A 26,808-nucleotide genomic window follows, 5' to 3' on the forward strand; every position below is an offset into this window, starting at 1 on the left:
CATTAGACTAAGCCTTCGGCATTAACGAGAGTAGGGTGGCCAGTTCCTTTCTCTCAGCCGCCTTTCCTTCAGCAACTACGCCCACCCAATTTGTTACACCCTGAGTAGAGGTGAACGGTGTTTTTCAACAACCAGCTTAAGCCGGGAGTCGAACCAGGATTGCATGATTGGAAAGCGAGCTCCTTATCCGCTGCGCCATCCCACAGCACGTAGTGTTCATCAAAATAAATTCTTCGTTTAAAGTGCTGATAAAATGTGATACTGAAAAGTTTGGGTGTTCATCAGGATAATTATCGTTTCTTACGTGTCTTACGTTTTTACGTTCCAGGCGTCTATGGCTGCGCTTCTTAGCGCGCTGGAAAAAGCGGAACCTTATTTCGTCCGTTGTATCCAACCAAATAATCGAAAGGTAATCTTGATCATGTTCGGACAATTTTGTAGCAATCTTATTGATAGAGAATTGTTTTTCTTGGTGGTGTTTTTCATAAGTCGAAGATTCTTGGACGTGCAGTAGACAAAACTATGCCAAAACACTAAAAAGTGAGAAAGATGTTTCCATTGAGCACAACAGTTCCAACTCGCGGAAGCCCGGGAATTGTGGCAACCAGTACTGGTCTTCTTGTCATGGCACCAAAAGTGCAAACTTGTTATCGGATTGAGCAACACTTGGCTGAGAGCAAAATATGTCATTTTTACATTGATTCTACGTCTGCAGACATTTTACGTCATTGTAAAAGAATTGATTTTGCCAGCCGTGATCGCCCCGTTAACGGTTGGTGTGTGTTTGGTCGTCACTCCTTATGAATCACTTCCTCTCCTTCACCAAGTGACCCCCTGCACGTTTACAGGATGTCAGTGCTCTAGCTGCATGTGCCAAGTTACGCCAATACAAGACGTTTCTTACACAAATTTAGATGTAACAGTAACTTTTTGTTATGTCACAGTAACTTTTTGTTCTTCGTGTCCATTTTTTTAATCTGTAAAATGATCCAATTACGAATAAACTGCAGAGATGCCAAAATGAGATCTCTGCAATGCGTTGATCAATGTGTTCTAAATAACAGTCCATGTAAAATTAATCGAAGCCAGGTATTAAGCCCTCAGTTAAAAGGGTCAAGAAATTTGATTGAATACACCAGTTAATCTTGCCTTCTCAAGCCAGGAAAAGATTAATTTACCAATTGTTAAACTATCTGATTTTCTATTTTATGTACACGCGCTACCATTGCTACTGTATCATTAGCACTTTATTTCACGCCTGTAAATTTTGCTTCTGAACTTGCTGTACTCACAACTGATGTCAATACTTGTAACTTATTGTTTCTCTTTTCAAGTGCAACTTTATTGGTTGTCGACCGTTTTCTTTTAAACAACTAGTCTTGTTTCATCCCCTTAATAAAGTCAGTCGTTGATGAAACGTTGGACATAAAGTTGATTATAATTATTAACATCTTGCGGTAGCCTAGTCTGCTGTCACCAAAAAAAGGCAAGAATTTATTTTGTTTATTTCAGATTCCTTTAAAACTGGACGAGAAGTTGGTCTTGCATCAGCTGCGTTGCTCTGGGACTCTGCAGACGATCAAGTTGGAGCAGTCCCGCTACCCAGAGAGACTCACAGCTGATCTCTTCCTACACAAATACCGGGTATGATTCTAATCGCGTGTGATGTCATTCGTCCTTTTCTGATTGTATAACGGTGACAGGATTTTACGCTAATGTTTGGCGATTTGTGACCTGTGGTAAGCAGTCGACAAAACTGGCCTGTTGGCACATTCGCTCTGTCAGCTGAAAACTTGCAATTTACTCCTCAGACAATTGTTTTTTCTGGTTTTGCATCATATAATGTTTTTTTCATTATTTCTCCATTTCAGAATCACCTTTTCATTTGGCGTATTTGGGTGAAGGTTTTACATTTTTGTGTAGGTTTCTCGAGCTAATGTGCTTCTTATATTGCAGTTGCTTTTCCCGAAATCCACTCAACTCCTTTCTCTCGAACAAATCAAGACTTTTCTGCTGAGTTTGAACCTTGTGCCTAAAACTCATTTTCAAATGGGTAGAACTCAGATTTTTCTTCGCAATTTCGCCTTCCATGTCCTGCAAGACCAAATCCACAAAGCAGTGCTGCAACGAGTTGTCGTCCTGCAAGCCCACTTTCGCGGTTGCCTTTGTCGCAAGTCTTACAACCAGCAAAGGGACGCCGTGGTGAAAATTCAGTCTTTTTGGCGGATGATGGCGGCACAAAGGGTGATCGAAGAATGGCACTTGGCTGCTGAAATTATCCAAGTATGCTACCATGCTTTCTCTATGTTGTAGTCAAAGTGACTTTGGGTAAAGAATCAAGTCAAATAGAATCATAATTGATGTATGGAAAAACAGTATATCTTGCAATTTACTTTTATTAATTATTTTTATTAATTTTAATTTACTTGCAAGTACCGTTTGATGATCCTAATAAGGTGAAACCGGCGGTTAAGTTTTTAGTGAGTAGCAACTAAATTTGGTGTATCTTGCAATGTGCAATCTACTCCACCAAAACAGCAGTGTCTGTAGTTCGAATGCAGTGTTTTGAAATGTTACTAAAAACACATCAAGTAAATATTGCGTGGCCTCAAGTTAGCTTGGAGTGAAATATTCTTTGTATTTTTCATGACATTTATCTTTCTCAGGAAGCCTGGCATTCGTATCGTGGCCGTGTTGCCAGAAATAAATTTTTCATTCAATTGCAAGCTCACTGTCGGGGGTACCTAGCCAGAAAGAGGTAAGTCACCTTCCAATGTTTATACTGGCCATGGACTGCCTGGTTGAAGTGCCCTAATTAGGCGTGCTCTACATTTAGGCCACAAAACATTCTCTTTTGGCCTGGAAAATGTTCACTCTAAATTTATTTGTTCTAAACATAGAATTACGTATACGTACAGTAGAAATAAGGCCCAATTCTATATATACTTAGAGATAGCGCCCAATTTGTCACATATTACAACTTTATAATCAATTTAAATTTTCTACAAAACTCCATGTTCTCACCGTCTGCCATGGCAACCTTATGCAACTTTCCAAAAGCGAAAGGTCTTTGCTGCTTCAATAGACTAACTGTTCCAGTAACTCTATGACTCAACATTCGATTCTGAAGTTATTTACTCACCTTAAGATTATTGACAACAGATGAAATACGCTGCATACTGGTCGTTCTCCCATTTTTCATTCACGAGCATAACTTCAACATTTTCTCTATTTTTATATATTTCTAACATGGGTCCTTTATGTGTTTAATAAACAAATTATCGATGAATTGCCAGGCTCTACATCAAAAAGTTGTTAAAGTCACGAGTTGAAGACGGCTGTGCTCGCGTCATTCAAAGATTTTTGAAAAATTACAAGAAGAGGAAAGAAGCAGCCGCCATTGTTATACAGACGCACTACCGCGGCTACAATGCCCGTGTTGTGCTCCAAAAGATGAAGGAAGAACGAGCGTTGTCGATCAAGTGAGTTTGTCATTGTGACCGTTGCCATCTTACCTAAGTGGATAATTTTCTCTCCCAAATAAAAGGCAACTCTAGGATTCCTGGATGACTGACAGATAGTGCTGTAAAGTTATCAGTGTTTTGAGGAAATCTTTGTTGTGTCTTTTCCATTAGTTGGTTGTACTTGTTCCTATTTTCCAATCTTTTGTCGCGTTCTCCTCACTAAAAATTTACATGGCGTCTAAGTTTAAATTGCCATGTTTTTTTCTGCGCTACTGAATGTTCATTTTCACTCTATCACTTTAGACTTCAAAGACTAGCGGAGATGGAAAAGCAAAAGCAAGAAATCCCTTTCATTGATTCAAGCGGTGATGAAGATGAAGTTGCAGAACCTGAACTTGTCTCGAATAATCTTCCTAAAGATGAAGATCTTTCTGATTCCATAGGGAAGAAAGATGATTCCGAAACAAAACCATCATTTGTAATTGCTAGTGACATGACTGAAGATGAGAAAAATCGAACTCCTGAATCATCATCTATTGAGGTCCGACCTCCACCTTTGACATCTCCGGTCAAGCAAGATGAAAAGTTTCAACCTCCGATTGAAAACAATGGAGCGATTGGTGACGTAGTTATAGGAAACGAAGTTGGAATAAAGCCCGGCCCTCAATTGTCTTCTACCCCTGATAAACAAAGAGAATCTCTTGAGAATCATGTTGAGGATCCATGTGATGACGTAACACTGGAATCAAATGACGTAGCAGTAAAATTGAGTGACGTAACACTAAAAGCAAATGATGTAATGCTGAAATCAAATGACGTAGCAGCAAAATTGAATGATGTGACGCTAAAAGCAAATGACGTAACTGTAAAAGCAGATGATGTAACAATAGAATCAGATGACGTAACAATAGAATCAGATGACGTAACACTGGAATCAGATGACGTACCATCCGCATCAGGTGACGCATTTGATGAAGCAGACAGTCAGAATTTAGACCAGTTACGCTCAAAGTTGGTTGCAAATGACAATCAAGAAACGTTACCGGCGCATGGCACTTCGCGCCAAAGGACGTCAGCCTTCAGTGAAGTTCCACTCCGACCTTCTGCCAACATGTTGGTAGCGAAGAGAATCGACCAACCCCCGCCCAAGCCTAACCTCAGTGTTCCTAATCTTAGCATGTTATCTGAAACTCGCAACACCACGCCCAAAAGTTCAACCTTTCCCACCGCTCGATCAAACGCCGACTTGTCTAAATATCGCCCCAATGGCGCTTCTAACGAACTTTCAAAAGTGGGAGATATTTTTCTAAAAGCAGCTTTTTCACATCAAACTGACGGAGAAAGTGATAGGACTCCCTTCGATCGTCATTCTTTGGTTGGTAAAGTAGCAACCAACATCGAGAAAAAGGAAAACGTTTTCTTTGATTTGAAACATTCCAAGGAAAGCAAGGCCCCTCATGGGGACCCAATGTACATTCCCGAGTATAAGAAGAAAGCTGACGAAGTGCTCGGCTTTGGAAAGCCAGGCGATAGTTCACCTTGTTCGAAAGACCATCAAGTTATGAGCGAAAACGGAGAATTTTCTTTTAACGAAAAGGCTCTGGCTCGCCTCCGTGGCAAAGACAATCGTCATAAAGGGAAAAGAGAGAAGGTTGTGCGCCCTCTGCCGGTGCTGGACTTGTCGCCAAAGTCTCCCAACAAATACACAGGTGGGTGTTAATTGCTTCTCTAACGCTTCAGCCGCTACACAAACTCACCAATACTTTTTGCAATTATGTAGAGTTACTGGCGCAGTGGTTTTCATCTAAGGTAGATTTACCTTCATGAAAGTAGGCCGCATTTAACAGGACGTAAATTTACCATTAGTTAATTAATTATTCCGAGTCTTAGACTGTGTGGTTGTCGTGCCAAAGCAAACGCCTGGTGAGTGAAGTTTAGATTTTGTGGACTGAAAAACGAGAAAGCCAATCTTCGTATCCGCCTGCATGAGTTTAAGTGACCTGCCAAATAATGTTTTTTTGCCCACTTTTTCTAGCAGGCTTTAAACACACAATAAACTGATGTGATATGATATAAAGAGTCACGTTGCAAATCGAGCATGTGTTTAGACTTTTCCAAAAGTGAACACACAAAAACGGTACAACAACCGTACGCAACTGATCCCGCAACCCACATGTAATCATCCATGAACAGTAAGAGGCTTAAGAGAAAAATGTCTTCGGCCTTTCTGAGGTACCTGCTGTACCGAACTAAGGACCCGCATTATTTATTTTGTTGTTTATATCTATTTGTAGTTGAAACCACTTTTGCTGCCGATAATATGAGCATAACCAAAGTTCAACTGAGTCCGGATAGCGACATCGCTCGGCTGCAAAAAGAATGGCTTGCCTTCCAGCGGGTAGAGCACGAGAGACAATTGAGAGAGTTGAACCGACGGGTGAAAGATGGCCCGAAGAAAGAAAACAAACAAGAAAAAAAGATCAGAGAGGTAGTGTGTTGATTGGAAAATGAATTATGATCCATTGTTTCAATGTTGGGCTGCTACTCTGCGATTGAACGGTCTGACTCGTGATAGGTTAACTCAGCAAGCAACATTATGTCCTATTGTATTTAATGCCTGTCTTTGCATCGGTACATGTGGGTTCGATTCTTTGTCGTGTCGTATCAAACATTGAAAACACAAGGTTTTCATTTTCGCTCGATGCTCGGCTATCAGAGAGTAACACTTGAGACTGACTTCACGCCTTTGACCCATTTGTTTGTTACGTTGTCAAAGCTGCGTTGTAAAATATTTAACCAACTCTATGTATAATGCAAACTGTGTTTCCTGCTTTGTTTTGTTGTCATTTGGCCATGAACATAATTTTTCTTATACGGTTTTATAGTAGAGGTGGTGCAATATACATGGCTTTGGGTGGTTCATAGGTGGTGTTTGAATTTTAACTAACTGTTGTTTTTGTGCGATAATAGTACATTTAAAAATGTTGTTCATTGTGTTTTGTGGCTTTGTTGTGAAGTTGTGTGAAAAAGTGAATATCACGTAAAATCACGTTAAAAATTATAAATCACATGAAAACAGTGAATATCATGTAAAATCACGTGTAAAAAGCATAAGTCACATGAAAAAAGTGAATATCATGTAAAATCACGTGAAAAAAGTATAAATCACATGAAAAAAGTGAATATCATGTAAAATCACGTAAAAAAAGTATAAATCACATGAAAAAATTGAATATCATGTGGAATCATGACAAATCGTTCATAAACTGTTTTTTGTTTAAAGGAGATCAGCACTCTTCGTTTGAAGCAAATGTCCTTGTTGAAGGAAAAGATGGAATCCTTTGGTATCGGTGTGGAATCCATGCCCCAGATTCGATCCTTATCGCGTCAGACATCTGAAAAAACCGACCCCGGCGTCCCTTCGCCCCCCGTCAGCCCCAAAACCCCAACTGACCTCCCCCCGTAAGTACCCAATTCTTAGCTCATGGTTGGTTTGTTCGAATCATCTTCGAGTGCCTTTGCCATTAACCTCGTGTTTTCATGGAACGCTCTACACGAAAACCGAAGTGTTTTTAGATTTCAAACATACTTTGAGTTTCCAAAACTGACAATAAGATCGGGTTTGATAGGTCTTAGACTCTAAACGATCTTAATTACGATTTTCGTTTTTTCAACGTGAAAGAGTATGACAAAAACGTGATGTAAATACTGGTTAGCTCATATTTCAAAGTTTGTTGCGCATTCACTAACTAAGAAGTTGGTGAGGTCAAGTCGGAACCTTGTCAGATGACGAATTGAGTGTGACGGCGAATATCAAAGCGTGTTAAAGAAAGATGTGGAAATGAAAACTTTTACTGGCTGGAACGTTTTGTGAGAAAGCAACTTGTGGATTTTAAATTTCCGTCAAATTACGTTAATATAAAATTCAACGCCTTGTTGTCCTCCATGCAAAATCAGCTTTTTTACATCGTTCAACGTAAGAAAGCATCATATCCACAAGCGGCTGGGTTTGAATGCTTTCATAGTTTCTTCACTAAACAAACCAGGTCGCAAATTTGTTGCTTTTTCCTGGCAATATCTTAATATCGTACAAATAGACGTGTGTTTAGAAATTTGATAGCGATGTAATTTTACGTCGAATTAACGTTTAAAGAGGTTGTAATGACGTTGATTTTGTTAATGGCAACTTTTCTCAGCAAAGCATTGCCTTCCACGTTAAAAATGTCTTGGGGTAAGAATCAAACTCATGTCTCTGGTCCAGATATTTCCACGACAACTGATCACGGCAGATTTTGTCACCAGGTTTGCTTGCTCCCCAGTTGCAAAATCCGTCTTTTTTATGTTGATTTAACGTGGTTTTTGCGTCTCAAAGCCAATTGTATTTCAAAATACTAGAATGACATTTTGCAACGTAAAAGTAACGCGTTTGAGATCTGGACATGCATGATTGAACATCTTTGTGTGTGTGGATTCTTTCATGTCTTCACTTCGAAATTCATGCATTTCTGTCTTTTCGGCCCTTGTACGTTCATTTAACGTTTACATACGTTGAATTGACGTACAATAGTCTGATATTTTCATTCTTGGCATGAAACATTTTCACCTCTTCAGCTCCAGTCCCGCAAAGAAAGAAGTTGCATCCTCGGTAAAAATGAATTCCTTCCTCCGAAGTTCGTCCATGGAAAGGTAAGCACACAAACCTCACTAACCATTGTTTCATTGTCAGGTTATGTTGAATCGACGTTACCAGGCCGTGTCGAACTTAAGGTTAGAAGCGGAGAACCGAACCCACCTACAATTCGTTATTAATTATTATACGGAGTGTCCCAAAAAAATGTAAACAGTAAACACAATAAAGACATTGTGTATGTTTATTGTGTATACGTTTTTTTGGGACACCCTGTATATTAAGATCCTGAAACTAGTGCTGGTACTAGGATGGCAGTAAAAGCCCACCGAATCAACTAGGTCTGCTGCCACCCTTCTATAACTAATTAACCATAGATGATTAAACAGTAAAACACTTTCGAAATATTGTACGTGTGGCCTCATTTCAGTCTGCGTAGCAGCAGGGTGCCGTGTGTATCTACAACTATATAACAAAATGGCATTGCATGAGTGATCATCTTTTTTTCAGCATGCTTCTGTATTCTCATATCATCAAGCTATTCTAATAATAATAATAACGTATAGCGTCACATCCACAGTGCAAACTATGCTACTGGGCGCTGTACAATACATGACGATGGTGATAAAATATAAATTAGAATGTTAATTGATTATTTTCTAGCATTTGTTTGACCTTTTAAGAATCATCTCAAAGTCAGAAAGTATCGCCGCAAGGTTCCATCCAGCACATTAGTCTCTTTTTGTATTGTTTCAACATGCAGCAGCGTTGAGATGGTGCAACAATGGCTAGTTGATCATTGAAGTGTATCTCTTTCACTGGCGCCCAATACGTCTACCGATGTTTAACGTGTGTTGTACTCAACCAAACATTCCCCAACTACAATCATTGGCTGCCAGCTTGATTTTCACTTGACTTATTTATGGTGGTAAACAGCAGTTAACTGTTACCACCATCAATGGATGATTATTTTTGTAGCATAACTTTAAAGAAGAAGTCTGAAGGTTCAAAACCGAAACGTCAGCGAAGCAACTCCGCCGTCGACTTGTACATTGACATGAGGGCACCAGCTAGTGACCCCTTGTCAAGGAAAGCAAACTCTTTGAACGCAGAAGCATTTGCTAAAAGATGTCTGGAAGAGGTAGGGCCACCATTTAACTTTGTATATTCAGCAAATGAAGTGAAACCATTGTATTTTCTTTCTGATTATGTTGTTATAGAGGGCTGACAACCTCCTACGAAATGGTGTATGTCAGTCTCTTCAATTTACTTGAATCCATCTAAGATATAACGAGTTAAATTGTGGTTGGCATACAACGTACCATACGACAACTTCATTCCAAAGCAAGTTGTGCGCTTTGTTTATTAATTGAATTCTATGGTACTCTTTTGTGGCTTTTCTTGTGTTTATTCTTCTGGTGAATCGTAACAAAGATTCAAGCGCAATGGTATTGGATGTCAAGTTGGTGTAATTCTTGTGGCTTAGAGAGTAGAGTGTCATTTTTTGAGCTGGTAGGACGTGCGTTCGACACCCTATCGGGTCATACCAATCCTTATTACAATGATACAGGACTTCATTCCTACCTAAAACTCAACATAGAAGGAATTGATTAATGGGTTTCGTGCATCCGGCTGCGACTGTGCATGGCATGAAGCTCTTTGTTTGCAAATCGGTGAGGGCAGCACATAGCTGCTATGAATGGGAACAGCACTATATAAAAACACGTTATTGTTCTTACACGTTGCGAGATTCGGCAAACGACGTGATTCTTGGCTACAAATCTTCGTTGCCAAGTACTGTCACTGTCATATTATTAGTGTTATTTATTAATATTACAATAGAATCCGCTCAGTAAATCCATCCACGTAACGTACTAAATCAAATTTGCTTTGGGACGGACTTTTTGATATTTTTTTTTATTGTTAAATATGGTATCCACCGCTTATTAAATCCGTAATCGCGTTGGACAGAGGTGGATTTATTAAGCGAGACCGACTGTAATATGATTGTTATCATCATTGACGAATGTCGCCTTCTCTAGGAGCGCTTGGAATCAGTGAAGTCCTCCAGAGACTCCATTGACAAGTTAGAGATGGAAGCTGATGTGTCCATTCCTCAGGTCAGTAATGCTTCGCATTTTAAGTTTAAAATAGTTTTCAATTCCTTTTCTAACAGATGGCAACGTTGTTTTTCATTAGTTTTTGTCCCTTGAGACCAGGTCTCTGCTTCATTAAAAAGGTATTTAGAAAAGGTGGAAGTCAAACCCGTGTTTTAAGACCTGTTAAATCCATGCTGTACTGACTGATCTTCATAGGAAAAACGAGGTCTCTTCGAACTGGGATGCAGAGAGAAAGGGTTAAATTAACCCACTGATGCCTCTGAGATTAATTTTCGGTTTTCTCGATGACGATTGTCTTTGCACTGCAGTTCAGGACAAGAGTCCTTCGGTGGCTTTTTCTTCAAGACAAACTATTTTGAGTTATTTTGACATTATTCAAGAATAAAGTTACTTTGTCTCTTTCAACGGTCGCTAAGCTCCGTTGTTTTGTACTCGCGCTTTTATCTAATGTTAGTTTGTTTCCTTTCTAAGAGATGTTGCAAAAATGCATTTCGGAGGCTCCCGATGCAGTTAAGGATGCATGATGTTCTTCCCAACTTTACTATTGTTTTACTAGCCGGACACAAAGAAAGGGATCATGGAGACGGTGCGGAAGAAATTGTGGAGATCTCACAGAAGCCAAGGTCGTCAGCACACTCCACTGACCCCGAAGAAGTCGAGCGAGAGCACCCTCTCCGTAACAAGTAAGAACGTAAAGTTGATTTGTGGTACAGAGAGTGATATGGCAAAAGAAGGTTTGTCACAGCTCGAAGTTGCTTTTCGTCTGACTTTTTGTGACTTTTGTGTACTTTTCGTCTGGTTTTCTTCAGCAGCTTGTCGTTAAAGTAAAGCCAACCTAAACGTTACCGGTAGAAGGAACGAAGAAAAAAGTATAAACATTTTGTTTAAATCAATGTTTGGATCAGACCATATTTTTGTTGTTATACTGTATGCATCTCTAGTAGTTCTTATACAATGTAGAATTATTTCGCTTTTAAAGGCATGATAAGGGCTATATGCATAGCCGAAAACGTTTGTTATTTTGTTTTTGTAATGTGAAATGTTTTGTTGCTCAGTTATGTCTCTATGGATAGAAATTGATAAAACAAACTGTTGCCTAGGCTCGACAATATCCATGGACAAGTTAGCCAACGAGGAGATTGAAGTTAACGTGAAATCAACCGAGGCGGAACAATTTTCCCCCAAACTTCTCGTTTCCAATCCGGAAGAGCTGCTGGTGTTGGACTCGTTCATAAAAAGCAAGGTATTATAACTGTGACGTATTGTCTTGGGTTAGAGGTTAGTTAATGAACGTGAGATTACATGGACATCAATAGTGTATTAGTGTAGTGAGACATGAGATATAAAACTTGTTGTTTTGAGGATCTGTGATTTTGTTTCAACATTTTGTTGACCAAATACCACCAGAAAGTAACAAAAATTATGTTATTCTGATGCTGCTCTACGCTAAATATTTAAAGCTTTGGTAGAGAGTTTGCTTTGTTGAACCATAGACAAACAAAATAAAGTAAGTTTAGCGGTTTAACATATCAAATATTTAAAACTTGGTTAAAAAATTATTCTGCAATTTTTGTTTTTTTGAAAGTTTGTTGCAATAAATAGTTGTAGCAGAGATAACTTTAACATTAATCAAATTATTATTATTTTATACGCATCACAATGCCACAAATGTAAGCATAGCGACTCACCAAGGGTGCAAAAAATTGGAAAAAAAACTGGGCTAGATTCGAACGCAGAACTTTCGATCTTCTCAGCTTGTGGCAATCAATGATGGCTTGCTTTTGTTCCACAGATTTCCTCCTTCGACGGTGCCAACTTAGTGGATCAAGTATTCAAATCCGCACTGAACGAGTTCTGCTGCAACCTTACTGTCATGTATTCCTTGGTTCACCGCAGCGGGAACACTAATGGCTTGCGTTACAAAGATATTGTCAGCAACTTCCGACAGGTAAATCCATTTTTGCCAGTTTTTTTGTGTTTAGTGTAATCAGACCACATTCGGACAAAACCAAATCGTCCCCTCCCCCCCGACTAGCATGTGGTACCTTGAAGTGTAGAAAATTTTACACGCAAATGGATTAGAGCCCGGTGACAAGTGGTTTGATTGAAGGGTGGTCGAATGTATTTTGTAAAATTTCAATGGTTGATACCGAGCTTCGAGATAAGAGATACCGTGCAACTAGTATTATTTTATTATAATCACGTATCGCGCATTTGAGTTGCGGTCTCTGGTTGTTGCCATTTGCTTCACAAACGTGAATTACCGGGACTCACCACGAGAAGTTTGGTAACATGAGCTCTACTGGTGCTTTTTTATCTTGGTTTATGTTGAAAAATTTTAACTTTTGCAAAACTGTAGGTGTTGGAAAAGAGTGCCAATGACTACTCCTTGGACCAGTACGCGGCCATGATGGCGGTCAACGGTTTCCGTGGTTATATGAATGAGTTCATGAATGACGTACTTCCCAAGCACGTCATCAAAGAAGATCGAGCGAAAAAGAAGAAAATGAAAGACGATTGTGTGGTCAGTGCTTCCATTTTTTGTTTTCCAAAAATCAGCAACATGTCAAAGGCTTGTTGCGACTTACCCCATATTTTCGGGGAGTTTCCCCTTTGCTTCGGGGTAAAGTAGATTTTCTGAAAACCTTTGCAACTGGATGAGATTTAACATAATGAAGCGTTGAAGAAGTTACAAGTTCAGAAATCTGTCTTTTCGGCTTAGATTACAGCAGAGTGTTTGATAGGAACCTTGTGAGTTCGCCGCTCTCCAGTAGAAATTGTTTAAGATTTAGGTAACACGAAAGAGTTTTTACTTAAACCTGGACCTAAAACGTAACCGTGCATGATATTTCCCGCAGGAACGCAAAGGGCACCGGTTCAACACAGTACAGTGGGGGATCACACAGGTCTGCGAGTTTTGTGGCGGCACCATGTGGCTAATGGAGTCAGGATACATGTGTAAAAGTGAGTGGGTTTCAGTTTTCACTTAATTAATGTCTATACTAGAAATTTTGAGGTAAACCAAGTCTGAAGTATCTTTTTTATGTTGACTTCAATAATTTTCATTATTTCTCACATACCCATACAGCCAAAGTCCGTGATTTTTACATTGTTTCAACGTCTGCAGACGTTCAATCAATGGAAAAGCCACTGACTTTGCCTGTCTGGGTAACAGCTTAATTTACTGCTTATCTGTTCGTAGTTGGTATGTTTCTACGATATGCTTTCCCTGTTGCAGTTTGCAAGTTTGCTTGTCACAAGAAATGCTTCAGCAAACTCGTCGTCACTTGTCCTGGCGCGCCGTCTAGCGGGAAAGCAAAAACAAAGCCAAAGAGATTATTTGGAGAAACTTTAATTAGTCTCGAGCCGAACGAAAGGTAACTGTTATTCATCACATATAAAGTCATTCATCTTTCAACTGTGCACGTCAATCTAATTTATTTAGTCTATTTTTTGATAACACGGGTCAACAGTTTTTTGCTGAATTGTTTATCAGAGATACAGGATGATTTTTGTGCGCTGGCTGCATTTGGTTATTCTCCAGCGCGCCAAGTCGCTAATATTTTGCGTGTAGTATTTATGCATCAAACAGAGCATTGTTTCTTATAGTCCTTTTTTATACACTTCAATGTACTGTGATACTTCATTGTCAGGTTTACTCCTAGACCAGGCGAATAAAATTTACCAAAATTTTAAACTTTACTCTTTTCGGAAGCGAAGTGTTACAACTAACATCGCTTTCTTTACAATCCAATCAAACGTTTTCATCATACTGATAAAAAAAAAAAAAACCGAATTTACAACTTTTCGATTTGTTCATTTATTGATAATTTTATTTATAAGTAATAAAGTATGTTACCATCCGTTTAGCCTGGTACCTGTCTTCGTGGACAAGTGTATCAGCTACATGGAGGCGAACGGGATTTACCAGGAGGGGGTTTACCGCCGATCAGCTGCCGCCACCCAGGTCAAGCAACTCGTCGAATCTTTGAACAAAGACATAGAATGCCAGAAGGTAAATGTACCCAGACAACAAAATTCGGCATGTTTACGTTGATTTAACGTCTGCAGATGTTAAATCAGTGTGAAAAAAAAACGACTGATTTGCTGTCTGGGAAGGTACTTAGTTTAACAAACTAGGCTGCAAAAGTTTCATTGCATGTTTTTATTGCTTGATGGCATTAAACCGACAGAAAAATTGCAACTTTTGCATCAATCAAGCTCTCTTTGTTTCCTCCCAGATCAACTTTGATGATTACAGCATCCACTCTGTGGCATCTTGCTTCAAGAAATTCCTCCGATCGCTCCCGGACCCTCTTGTTCCTCATGACAAATATTTTGAATTTCTTCAAGCATCGAGTACGTCCATGAGTAACATCTATAAAATTAGTTATCTGATCGATTGACTTATTTATTGCCGCACCCAGGCTTACGTCCTGGAGTTGAAATTCTAGATTAAGTTCTAAATAAATACATTCTAAATCTAGCAAGGAAGGTAATATTCGTGTCCACTTTGAAGCATGTCTTTAGGTGTCTCACTAATAACACAGTTGCATGCTCTTGAGCGGTGTCGAACCAGCGTCCCCTTGATCGTCGTACCAAGGCTCTCACCACTCGGCTATGCAGCCGACGTAGACTTTGCAGTTCATGATGTAGCAACGATGTTCATTGCAGAGTTGAACAACGAGCGGGAAAAGATCACTTCTCTCTTCAGTGTCCTGGATGGGATCCCGGAGCACAACCATGCCACTCTGGAGCGCATCATCTTCCATCTTGCCAGGGTGGCGCAGCAGGAACCCACTAACAGGATGTCTCCCAGCAACCTGGCCATTGTTTTCACCCCTTGCTTCTTCGTCCCCCCGTCCCACGTCTCCCCCGTTGACGCGGCCGAGCACGTAGGAGCTATGACCAGGTAATTGTGACGATTGCCAATCTAACGGAAGTTGTCTTTTTTGCATTGCTTTCATCATCATTATGTCCCTTCCTCGTACTGAGGGTTAAATACAATGCGCCATTGTTGTCGACCATGAGCTGTTCGTACTGCACTTTCATAATTTAATTTTGTCCATTTAGTGATGTTTTATGTCCAAATCATTCTTGGTCTACCTTTGTTTTTTTACCGTTTATCTTCCTTTCTATTAATGATCTTTGTAAGGAGTTTTGCCGCATTGCATATCCGCGTTGCTAGTCGCCTCATAAAGTTGGTGAATCATTTAAGATTGAAAATAAGCATGAGTATAAATGTTTGGATGGTGACTTCCTTCTCTGTAGCTAGCTCAACTTTGCCAGGTGTCACCTGATCCCGTACATTACTGATCATGATCTTGTGAATCGTTTTTGTTTATGGCACACGGATGAAAACAAAAACTCTGGCAAGTTATTGTCTCAAGTCATTGTTTGATTGTACTAAAACTAGAGGATGACAAAGTCTCGAACTTTTTCACCGTTTCGAGTTTGATTGCAATCGAAGTCACTGATGATCTTGCTCACCAGGGGAATCGAACTGGTGATTGTGGAGCAAGTGAAGAAGATACGGAACACCCTTGAAACGATATCAGAGATACAGACCGTTGAAAGTTCTACCAACGAGAGACTCAAACAAATCCGGCAATCGCTTGGGAAAGGGAAGAAGAAACGGTTTGTGTGAACTATTTGGTTTATTTTTGTACTTTAACATAAACGCATTTAGTTTTTTGTCAAATAAACGTATTTCTATGTATATTCAATATTTTTCAATTCCTAGCGTGTAATCTATGCTGCTTGCTGCTCTAGCTACATTTACTGTATTTCATGATAATCGTAGTTTTTTTTCCCTTTTAAAGTGGGAGTGGCCGATTTTTTCTGTCCAGGAAGAAAAAAAACTGCCTTCAATCCCTTTTCCCCATTTCCTTCTGTCCATCGCATCTTCCTCTGCCTTCGATCCCACCTTGTGTGCCTCATCCTTTACCAGCTCTTTCCATATTCTTTGAGGCTTCTTTTTCCCAGATATCTTCAAATGCAACGCTTTTCTGAGAAAATGTTCTCCTTACTACCATACTCAGTACCTACTCACTCATCTCTAGCACTTCTATCAATGTTTCAGACCTTGTTTCTCCTTTTTCCCACCCTCATATTGATTATTTTTAGGTGACTTGATATGAACTGAGCAAAAACTATCACGTGAAACGTGACAAGATACTTTTATTTTTATGTTAATATTCCAAACTTTCGGCACTTCAACCACTCGACTTCCTCATCAGTATTTTGCATATTCTAAACGTGCAATGTATTCGAATATAGAATCAGACCTTCATTTCGGGAAGGGCCTCGCTCCCCTTCTCAAAGGCGCTCTCTAGCGGAACGTCGCGCTTCCCTGGACGCCGTTGAAGAAGATTCCGCCCTTGCTAAAGAAGAACAAGAGTATGAAAAACAGATGGCAACACTACGAAGTCGCAAGTAAGTGACGTCACATGACGGTTTATTTGAACTCTCAGGACATAGATTTTTCATTGATGGTCAATGGATAGAAAAATGAATGAAGAAAACTTAGTTTTTAAGCCATGTTGTGACAGCAGAATCGCTACAAGACTTTGTAGTTATCTAAAGTTGAGCAACTGAGCATAAAATTTCCTTGTAATATTTTTAAGTGTTGATAATTTTGCGCTTTCAAGACTACAACAGTGCATTGCGATTTGCAATCGCTTGTTAGATCATGAGTTTAGCTTCTGAGTTGAAGTGTTGTTTGTATTGAAAACAACTTTTCCACAGGGAATCTCTAACATCTCGTTTACCAGCCCTGAAGCCCCAGTTATCATCTGACGAACAAATCAGCATTCAATCTCAAGGAATGGAAAACCCTTGTAAGTTTATATTGCCTCCGTCAGGTGGTGGCGGTAGCATGATCGACACATACACTAGATTGTCTGGGAGCTATTATAACTTCCAAAATGTTCTCAATTGGAACATTGAACATGGTTCACCGTGGAATGCAGTGTGATTAATTCACCTATCTCTCGTTGGTATGCCGTGTTGATAATTAATTAATTTTTCTTTTTTTATTACTTGTCCGCAAAGTGGTAGTACTGTGGCTCTACGGGCACTAAGCATCTTAACCCACACAACAAAATCCGCCATTTTTACATTAATTCAAGGTCTGCAGACTGCATACGTTGAATCAATGTAAAACGACGGATTTTGCTGTTTGAAAATTTATTTTGTCATTTTTCGTTTGTGTTTTGTTGTTATTTTTTTTAATTTATTTTGTTTTTATTTTGCTACTTCCATTAACCTCTTCATCAAGAGCTTATCATAACTATTTTGAGTACATGTTTTTTTTACGTCATCCTTACCCAGACAGCAAAATCAGTTATTTTTACATTGATTCAACATCTACAGACGTTGAATCAATGTAAAAATGACTAATTTTGCTTTCTGGGTAAAACCGCACCCATCAAGACATAGATTACTGCGTGATCTGTGGGGTTTGATTTTCTGATTTTATTTAGTTTCTTAACATTGACGTGACGTTTACGTTTTACGTTGACGTGACGTGTCATGTTTTTGACGTTGACATCTAACGTTTGAGGATTTATGTTTTATTTTATTGACAAGATTGCGTCACTAACGAATACCTACGTCACCTCAACAAAACCCGTGTGAGCTCTCTCCCTCGACGACGACGGCCCACCAAATACTCGTCCCCCCTATACGCCCCAAAAGCCCCTGAAATCTCGGCGGCAGAAGAGCCACAGCCCTCACGCAAACCAGCAAGCAACAAGGGGAGGTTTAAACGTCTGGCATCCCTCGCGTCTATAACTGAAAGCGACTCGTTCAGAAGGTTCATACAATTTCTTTGTTTTAGTTTTTTATTTTATCATCTTTCTGTTTAATCATGATTTTTTCACTTATTTTTTATCATCTAGTTGAGTTTTTGCCAGCCCTATAGACCTACCGTATTTATCCGTGTATATTTCTTTGCAAAAAGAATGCAAAGAAAAGAACGACTATCACACCCACAACCAACTCTCCCAAAGGATCTTAAATGTACCAAATGTAACCGAACTTTTAAAGCCAAGATTGGACTAATCAGCCATTTAAGAACTCACCGTTAGCTTTAATTTTATTGCGAAGGCCATCATCCTCGAAGACGAGGGATAGCCATCAAGTCGCAAAATTTTGCACCAAATCTTGCCCAAAAAGGTTGGGGTGCGACTTATACACAAGGTTCTGAACTTCTGACAAACGAATGCTACAACGAATGCGCGTTAGCGCTGCTATTAGGCGTTTGTATTTTGCGTGCGAGGATTGCGAGCATCGCATTGCGAGCCCCAAGAACAATGGGACAAACTATTTGGCATCAGTGAAGATGAAAATGAGTTTGAAGGCTTTTAAAATTTTGATTGTTGTTTTTCAATAAAATTTGCTAAAAAAAATTTTGTACCAATATTTGAGCCAAATTTTGGGGTGCGACTTATACACGAATGCGACTTATACTCGGATAAATACGGTAGTTACTTTCTTTCCACTTTGATAGGAGGAAGCATGTTGTTCGAATGGAACGTGAGCACTCAGGGGAAACTTGTAGCACTTTTGTTGCAAACGCAACAATTTGAATTTTAAGAATATTCATAGTTGAGAAGCGGTTTCAATAAGCGAAGGTCAACTTTAAATAGATGGACCAACCTTTCAATGCTTCCAACCTTCAATTTATAGATTTGTGTTTTGTTTTTTTTGAGGTTACGATTAATAACGTTTGTATTGTGAAAAGTAGTTTAGATTTTCTTCAACGGCATTTGCTCTTTGAAAGTTTTTGCTGTTTTAATATTTGATTCTTTGATGAATTTGATTATAATAATATTCTAAATATTTGATTAAATTTAAACCAACTTTCATGAGTACATTAAATTTTTATAAACCACCAAACCTTAAGCATCAGCTTCGTTTAACTTTTAGCGGCTTGAATTGTCAAGTAATTATTATAGCTTTGTGTTTATGTCCAAGACATATTGTGGTGCAACCCTTTGCCTCCTCTGAGCCGAATAATGATTGATTAATGATTATATACACTATACAGTTACTGCTTTTTTAAAGTTTGTGAGGTTGAAACTGGTAAACCTTTAAAACCAAACCAGCTGGCGGCACTATTTATCGTATCCAAGTTTTCGCCTGCTAGTTGAAGATTTATATTAAATGGGCGGGAAGGCAAGCCCCAATCTTTGTGTCCACTTTCAGTGTCCCTTTGCATGTCATTAAGTGTCGCATTAAAACCACAGCCGCATGATCTTGTCAAATGTCAAATCTTACATCACTGATCATTATTTGTTGACCTCAGGACCTCACAACTCCGCAATCCGATCCATCGTCCTCATCGGAAGAGAGCCACCAACATGTCTTCCCCTCCTCTCATCACAAAGGGTTTCAAATTAACAAAGATTCAAGGCACAATGGTCTGATGCGGACCTTACTTGCTGCAGATACGAAGCGTTATAGTTGCGTTGCTTCAACGTCTTGCAACGCAGAATGAATGTCAATCTAATCTTGAACATTCCAACAAAATTACACGCCTGGATGGAGTAAGAAGGTGCCACTTACACGAGACAATATACCAGTGTGCCAACCAACCGGCAAAGACTGCAAAATCCGAAGTGCGTAACACGTCCCGGGCCACTTGTCTGGGTAGTGTAGGTTCATAAATGTAGCTGGTCACTGTCGCTCTCTGTTCTGGGGGCTTCCCGGTAACAATGGCAACCCGATGCTGAGTGTCCATTTTGAACAAACCGACGTTCGACTGTCAGCATTGTTCGAACGATGCGTCGATCTTTTTTAGTAGATGACGCAGCGGATTCAAGTTGAAGATCAAAGTGGTTTCATATTTGCATGACGTGAAATTATGTTAGTTTTACGTGTTTATTCACGGATGTTCTATTTTGTTTTCTCCATTAATCGGTCTCTTCATGGTCCTGGGACCAGCAAATCTTAAATCAATCAAACAATGAGAACATCGTCGTTAAGAAAGATAAGGAAGTTATGAATGGGGCAAGTTGTAACGAAATTGAATTTTGAAACGAATTTTAAATAGCACGATACATGTCTGTAGCTAACACGGTCATAACACACAGCAAGCATTTTAACTTCTTGACTAGGTGAACATTTTGAAGCTTTTGTGATTTCTTCTGCATTCCAGTGTACCTGCGGACTTATCAGCTATTCTTCCGCTTGTGACGTCACTATCAACGAAGCTGTTGTTGCTGCGGCGTCGTTTCTTGGCATCTTGCACCGACTTTGCGTCCAACTACGTTATGTTAACGTAACTTAAACGCATCTTATAGATAAATGTACCAATAATTTTTTGGCTTTGGTACTTTGTCATTGAACCACTGTGCTTTCCCGATTGGTGCTTCCCCTAACTACTGTATTACGTGGCGATACGTCACAACCCAGACAGCAAAATCCGTCATTTTTACATTGACTCAACGTCTGCAGATGTTGAACCAATGTAAAAATGACGGCTATTGCTATCTGAGAAGTGAAAGCTATTTATGCATGATTAAACGCACGATTGTTCATTATTTATACGTTAGATCGTCCGTGTGAGCCATTATTTAGTGCACGGTACTCTATATACAATGTTGAATATTGTCAAACTATTAAGATTCTGCATCGAATGTTCTCGAACCGCACTTAATTGACCGATAGTGACGTAGTTTATAAGTCGAGTGTATGTTAATATTTTATGATATTCGTTTCAAATTTGTCAACCTGTTTCTTTTGCTCGTATACTTGATAGCAAATATAACGCTTGTGAGCGTTGAATCTACGTTTTTTAATGATGCACCAACAAAATCAAAGCGTTCCAGTAGCTGCTTGTCTGTTGTACCTGAAGCATTACTTGTGTGAGTTTCGTGTCATGGAAAAGCTAAGATCCAAGAAATGAGTAAATTAGAACTAGTGGTCGTTTTAAACAGTAAACATTCACCAGATGATGGCGCTATATTCCCGTACGTATTGGCGTGAATTCACTTTTTAAATCATTTCTTAGTTTTTGTCATTTGAATATTTTCTGCACATTAATCATATTAATTTTCCGCTTGTTACTTTGTTCCGTCAGGCGTCCGTTTACCCAGCGCCTCCGTTGTTCCGCTTCTTGTTTATCCGATGCCGCATCAATGGTTTGTTCGGGCCTCGAGATTTTACGCCAATTATATTGTTACTTTTGATTTTCAAAATTTTGTTTGCTTGCCGATTCGCTGTGTTTTCATTGTCTTGGTGGCTTTCGTTGTGCACGTCATCAACGCGTCACGGTGACATCACCAACGCGTCACGGTGACGTCACGCGACTTTGCGCAACTCCATTTTGTCCCCTGCTAACCACCTGATTTAAAACCAGCTTTGCTCGCTTGGTGGCTCATTTATTTCTTGCAAAGTCCCCACCGATCTGGGTGGGTTCAGGCGATCCCAGTCCCGAGCTGCTCACCCCCATTTTAATCGTTGGTTGTCGGGGTTGCGGCTCCGTCGATGCAGCGCTGCAGCCGCTATTTCACCTTCTTGCTACTCATCACACGATCAACAGTTCTGATGCGACGTTTCCATTAATCATTATAAGAAAACAATGAAAATGTGTTTTGTTTCATTGAAGGCAAGTTGTCAGGATGATGATGAACTGAGTTCACAAGTCGCTCTAGCGCTGTTGGTTCTTTCTAGAACATTTTGCTAAAATTAAAATCTGTATGTTTCAAAATAATCGCACAAAGCTTTCCGCACAAAATATTTAAAGACGAACAACTTACATTTGACGAATATTCGTGTTCGTAAAAAGAGCATAGTATGTGATCCCAGACACACATCTTTTTGTGTGCAGCGCCGTATTAAGACTGTGTTGGCGCGAGCTGCAGTTTTAGCTGTGACCAGTACAGAGAAGATTTTAATCGTTTTTTGAGAAGTCTGAGTCTGGTGGTACTTTAGCATATTGTGTGACTTGAAGCTGATCGGATCATGGAATGTTTTTACGATCAGTCTCTTCATGATGGCACAAGCTCAAAACATAGCAACTTATTTACACAGGCCTTGCGAACTTCTAATGATGACTGGACGGCGATGTAATTTTATTTTAAATTCGAGGCTAATTATTAGGGTGTCCCACTTTTAGGCGACTTTTCAGGAAAATTAGGTTCGGGGCAATATCTGACTGGATTTTCGTCACTGATTTCAAAAATGACGTTATTTTTTCATTATGACGGCATCTTGATGTGCCAGCTAGCGGATTTTTACTATTTTGGCCTTATCACGAATATGGCAAGAGCTAGAGAGTTGGAAATTGCGCCAAAATGACCGGAAGGGACGATTTCCTGTTTGTTGTCAATACAATATGAAACGCTAACTGCAACAGAAAAGAAGTTATTTTGAAAAAACATGTTTTTGCTCATTTTTGGACAAAAAAAATGAGAAACACGGCAATTTTGCTACAGTGACGCTTGTATTTCGGTTGTTAAGTTGCTGTGCTGCGCCACATTGTTTAACAATTAAGTACAGTGGTAGTTAGTCTAGCATATTGTATTTACAATTGATTACCTCAGCATTGATTTTTACATGCATGTTGCAATTACTAATACTAGCTGACTTTAAACCCTTGATCATTTAGTTCTAGATGTATTAGATCTATAAAAAAAAAACACCGTTCAACAACCAACTCAGCTCAATGGGATGATTTATCACACCATACTGTGCAAAGCAGCACGAACGCGTAAATCTGTTTTGGCCAAACCATCTTGGTCATCTCGAATCAAGCCGTTCACAACGCGTTTCAGTCTGCCAATGAAGCGCTCTATTCCTCGATTGTTGTTGTCGATCATACGCCAAAAAGACTGATGGAGAAGAAAAACATGCAATGCATGGAGCCATCTTACTTTCTTCGGAGAAAAATCACGTAAGTTGCCACGCTTCAAAAGCGTCTGCATCAACGTTCCTTAGAAAACTTTTCTGTCTTACCGCATCAGCAGCAAAAGGCGGAGCTTCAGCGTGGGAACTTAAAGCAAAGTTTTTAGAGCTCAACCATTTGGATGCATGCTTAACGAAATGCTTCAGAACAGCGTTGAATACTGGTTCAACAGATTTATATGCAAGTAATAAATCTCTTGTAAACAGTACAATTGAGGGACCTTCAGCAGCGGAAGGTTTAAGATGGATGACTAAAAATGCTGGCAAATAAACACAAACAATGAAAGAAACCATACGTTGAAGTTTAGGAATATCCTGAGGCTAAACAGACACAATAGGCCTACCCAAAAATCAGTATTCTTAAGTAACCACTCGCTTTTGTTATCCAACGCGCATGGGACACGCCTTCTTGACGATAAAAAAGTAGAGGTTTCAAATTTCCTGGAACATCCATCAATAAATGAGCTGCCAGAGCAAGAAGACACATATGGTCGCTCCGAAAAGATGAATCTTTAGCTTCTTTCTTGTGCTCAGAAAACCATACGATCATGGCTTTTAAATGATTTGCGGCTATAGATAGCTCTGATGGAAACTTTACAATCTTGTCAGATTTTCAGATGTTGGGGCTTAGGTTTTGGTATTTTCTTAATTCTGTTCATCAAACGTCATCTTCGTATATGCATTAGGGCATTTCACTTTGCCTTCCAAAAATTTTTTTGCGTGTGTAAACTAAATCTCATTTACATGGAAGAGACATTCAAGAGTGTGTACCACTACTACACTAGCTACCACTGTACTTAATTGTTAAACAATGTGGCGCAGCTTAACAATCAAAAACAATCATCACTGTAGCAAAACCCAAGCAAAATTGCCGTGTTTCTCATTTTTTGTCCAAAAATGAGCAAAAACATGTTTTTTCAAAATAACTCCTTTTCTGTTGCAGTCAGCGTTTCATGTTGTATTGACAACAAATAGGAAATCGTCCCTTCCGGTCATTTTGGCACAAGTTTCAACTCTCCACCTCTTACCATATTCGTGATAAGGCCAAAATAGTAAAAATCCGCTAGCAGTCACATCAAGATGACGTCATAATGAAAAAATGACGTCATAATGAAAAAATAACGTCATTTTTGAAATCAGCGACGAAAATCCAGTCAGAATTTGACCCGAACCTAATTTTCCTGAAAAGTCGCCTAAAAGTGGGACACCCTACTAATTATGCTTGAAATTTCTTTGAAATAGTAGTGTTAATATTCCAAAGTTTGTGCTCTGGGTTATGCCTACAAACCGAAAGTACGAAGTTTGAGTGCCTAACACAGCGTTTCTTAACCTTTTCTGACTCTAGCACCCCTGTAAACAGGCCTGACCAGTCTAGCACCCCCTAACTATTGTTGACATGTGATTACTACAGTGCCGACCAAAAGTTTAGCAGAGGCCGAAATTTTGACATGCCTTCAGATCGCTGGTGATATATTTTGTAATGAAGTCTCTTGTTGTCAAACTGTGCAGTTGTTTTAACGAAGTTGATTCCGGATTTGGTATTTGACTTTCATTCACCAACAGAAATTCAATTAAAATTATATATAAGTGAATCAACTCTCAACAATAGCACAGTTTGTTAGGCGACAAAAAAATACAAAATATACCCCGCCAGCGATCAAAAACCATGTCAAAATTTCGGCGCCGCTATCAGGGGCGCCGGAAGCGGGGGGGCAGGGGGGCGGATGCCCCCCCTGCCCTCAATTTTTCTGAAGATGGAGGGGCAGGGGGGCAATGGTGCCCTTCTAAAGTCATGTAAGCTACTGCACGTTTTGCAATATAACAATTTCTGCTATTCGCTTTTAGCCTAGTTATAATCTTTCATTTTTGCCTCAAAATAATATTTACGGCACAAAACTTTGCAACACAGTAGGCTACAGGCCTTAAAACTCGTTTTTTTTCCGGCAGCCGTCGTGGCCTACAGGGAGCTCCTTCTCGGCGGCCAAATCTGCGTGCTTGGAGGCCAAAATACAAAATAAAATTAACGATAGCACAAGAAAATAGAATTAAACTTGCAACAATGCTAAAATGATGACTTATAGCGTTGTTGAAGTCTGGGCCTGGGCGAAGTCCTACAATAGAATCGTTGCAGCACGCAATAACTGCTTTATCGGGATTGTAATCTAGTAGGCTACTGCGGGACCATCTAACGATACTCGCACGAGTGTCTCCAATGTGGCTGATTTTAAAGAAGTTCGCCACTCACCTAGAATTCTGTTTAGCAACGAAAAATAACGTTCGACATGTGTTGACGGTGACGGCAAGGTAATAAAACAAGTATTTCAATGATGTGAAGGACATTACTAAAAGAATCATAATTTTTGCAAAATATGATCAAAAAATGTTTTCCCCTGGGATGTCAACTAACCTAGTTCTCCTTTTTAACAACGATTCAATGTCCGACAACATCAAATCGACATAAAAACGACAATATTGCCAGCCGATGTAAATTAGCATTTCGGATTAAGACTTTGTGAAAATAAACGTCGGGAATTACAAACAAGACTTACAGCGCTGGTGATCGCAGATGGATATATTCCATCAATACCGTAACAAATATTTCGCACAATACAACAGTGGTGATTACGACGCGCCGACCTAATTTTGCATCACTCTTTGATACTACATATTTTCGACTGTTAATCCACGATCATTCTATTACGAAATTAAACAATTGGCTAGAAGAGACCGGCGACCAAACTTGGCCGATTGAGTAGGTAGCACCAGCGGTGATTCAAGCACTACTTAGCGGCCATGGCCGCAGGCTGCTTTAAGGCTTGACAGTAGGTTACATTATTATAACATAGCATGATGCCCTTCTTTGTATACCGGACACTTGTAGGCTATCATTTCTCAATACATAGTGAGCTGATAGATTAGCATTGTCGCTATATCTTAACTTAAAACTTGAAAAAAATTGGCCTTTTAGTAAACAAAAGTGCCATTTTTTCGTAATTTTGCTCCCCCAGTCAAAAGTCGTTCCGGCGCCCCTGGCCGCTATTAAAATTTGGCCTGCACTATTGAAAGGAAAGCGATGTACAAATTGATCATTGTGTTTATTCTTCAAAACTACTGTCGTCATTAGTGATAAAAGAAATACAAAAACCCGAGAATAGTGAAAGAACATGGACAAACTTAAGCATACTTAAGTTACCCAGCTGGGTAACTAGTTACACATGTATCAATGGGATTTCTATTGTTGCTTATGTGTGACCAATTTCTCTATTCGAGGCTTCGTGTTGGTCAAAACCACTCTCATATCGTGGAGCAATCCATGTTGAAGGCGATTCCTTTGTTTTTATTTGGAGCATAGTGGAAAACGCCTTTTCACACAAGTAGGTATAGTCGGAAATGGAACGATCAATTCCTGTGTTGCTCGTGCCAATGCAGGATATGCTGTCAACTGATCACACCAGAAATCAGCAAGCGGAAGGACGAAATTTTGTCCAACAGGTCTGATTCACCTGCATGTCAATCAGCTCCTCCTTTAGTCTATTATCATCACTCATGTCTGCCAAGAAGGGCTGCTGTTTCCACTCTGGATACGAGTGATTTGTGGGAATGTATTTTGTCATGGTGGTTTCTAGAAGTGAGGGGTGAGCATCAATATTACAACAAAGCACCCACCAGGTAAGTTCGCACAATC

General features: G+C 39.6%; 1 protein-coding gene across 1 annotated transcript in view; it reads left to right on the forward strand.

The window, feature by feature from the left end:
* LOC145782187 (unconventional myosin-IXb-like) overlaps window positions 1–21,791 on the forward strand; it is a 44,335-nt gene extending 22,544 nt beyond the window's left edge. Inside the window, exons 14-38 of the mRNA XM_082593956.1 lie at window positions 329–409; window positions 1,513–1,644; window positions 1,957–2,283; window positions 2,667–2,758; window positions 3,297–3,482; window positions 3,768–5,173; window positions 5,759–5,952; window positions 6,748–6,926; window positions 8,076–8,150; window positions 9,070–9,232; window positions 10,134–10,211; window positions 10,768–10,894; window positions 11,312–11,454; window positions 12,004–12,159; window positions 12,571–12,735; window positions 13,070–13,175; window positions 13,450–13,588; window positions 14,082–14,226; window positions 14,453–14,570; window positions 14,886–15,123; window positions 15,705–15,848; window positions 16,491–16,646; window positions 16,959–17,050; window positions 17,802–18,027; window positions 19,522–21,791. Of these exons, the coding sequence (XP_082450082.1) occupies window positions 329–409; window positions 1,513–1,644; window positions 1,957–2,283; window positions 2,667–2,758; window positions 3,297–3,482; window positions 3,768–5,173; window positions 5,759–5,952; window positions 6,748–6,926; window positions 8,076–8,150; window positions 9,070–9,232; window positions 10,134–10,211; window positions 10,768–10,894; window positions 11,312–11,454; window positions 12,004–12,159; window positions 12,571–12,735; window positions 13,070–13,175; window positions 13,450–13,588; window positions 14,082–14,226; window positions 14,453–14,570; window positions 14,886–15,123; window positions 15,705–15,848; window positions 16,491–16,646; window positions 16,959–17,050; window positions 17,802–18,027; window positions 19,522–19,642 (4,989 nt within the window). The 3' untranslated portion in view covers window positions 19,643–21,791. The remainder of the gene's footprint in view (window positions 1–328; window positions 410–1,512; window positions 1,645–1,956; window positions 2,284–2,666; window positions 2,759–3,296; window positions 3,483–3,767; window positions 5,174–5,758; window positions 5,953–6,747; window positions 6,927–8,075; window positions 8,151–9,069; window positions 9,233–10,133; window positions 10,212–10,767; window positions 10,895–11,311; window positions 11,455–12,003; window positions 12,160–12,570; window positions 12,736–13,069; window positions 13,176–13,449; window positions 13,589–14,081; window positions 14,227–14,452; window positions 14,571–14,885; window positions 15,124–15,704; window positions 15,849–16,490; window positions 16,647–16,958; window positions 17,051–17,801; window positions 18,028–19,521) is intronic.
* The last annotated feature ends 5,017 nt before the right edge of the window (window positions 21,792–26,808 follow it).

Source organism: Aplidium turbinatum, chromosome 13 (genome assembly GCF_918807975.1).
Source record: "Aplidium turbinatum chromosome 13, kaAplTurb1.1, whole genome shotgun sequence".
Taxonomy (NCBI): domain Eukaryota; kingdom Metazoa; phylum Chordata; class Ascidiacea; order Aplousobranchia; family Polyclinidae; genus Aplidium; species Aplidium turbinatum.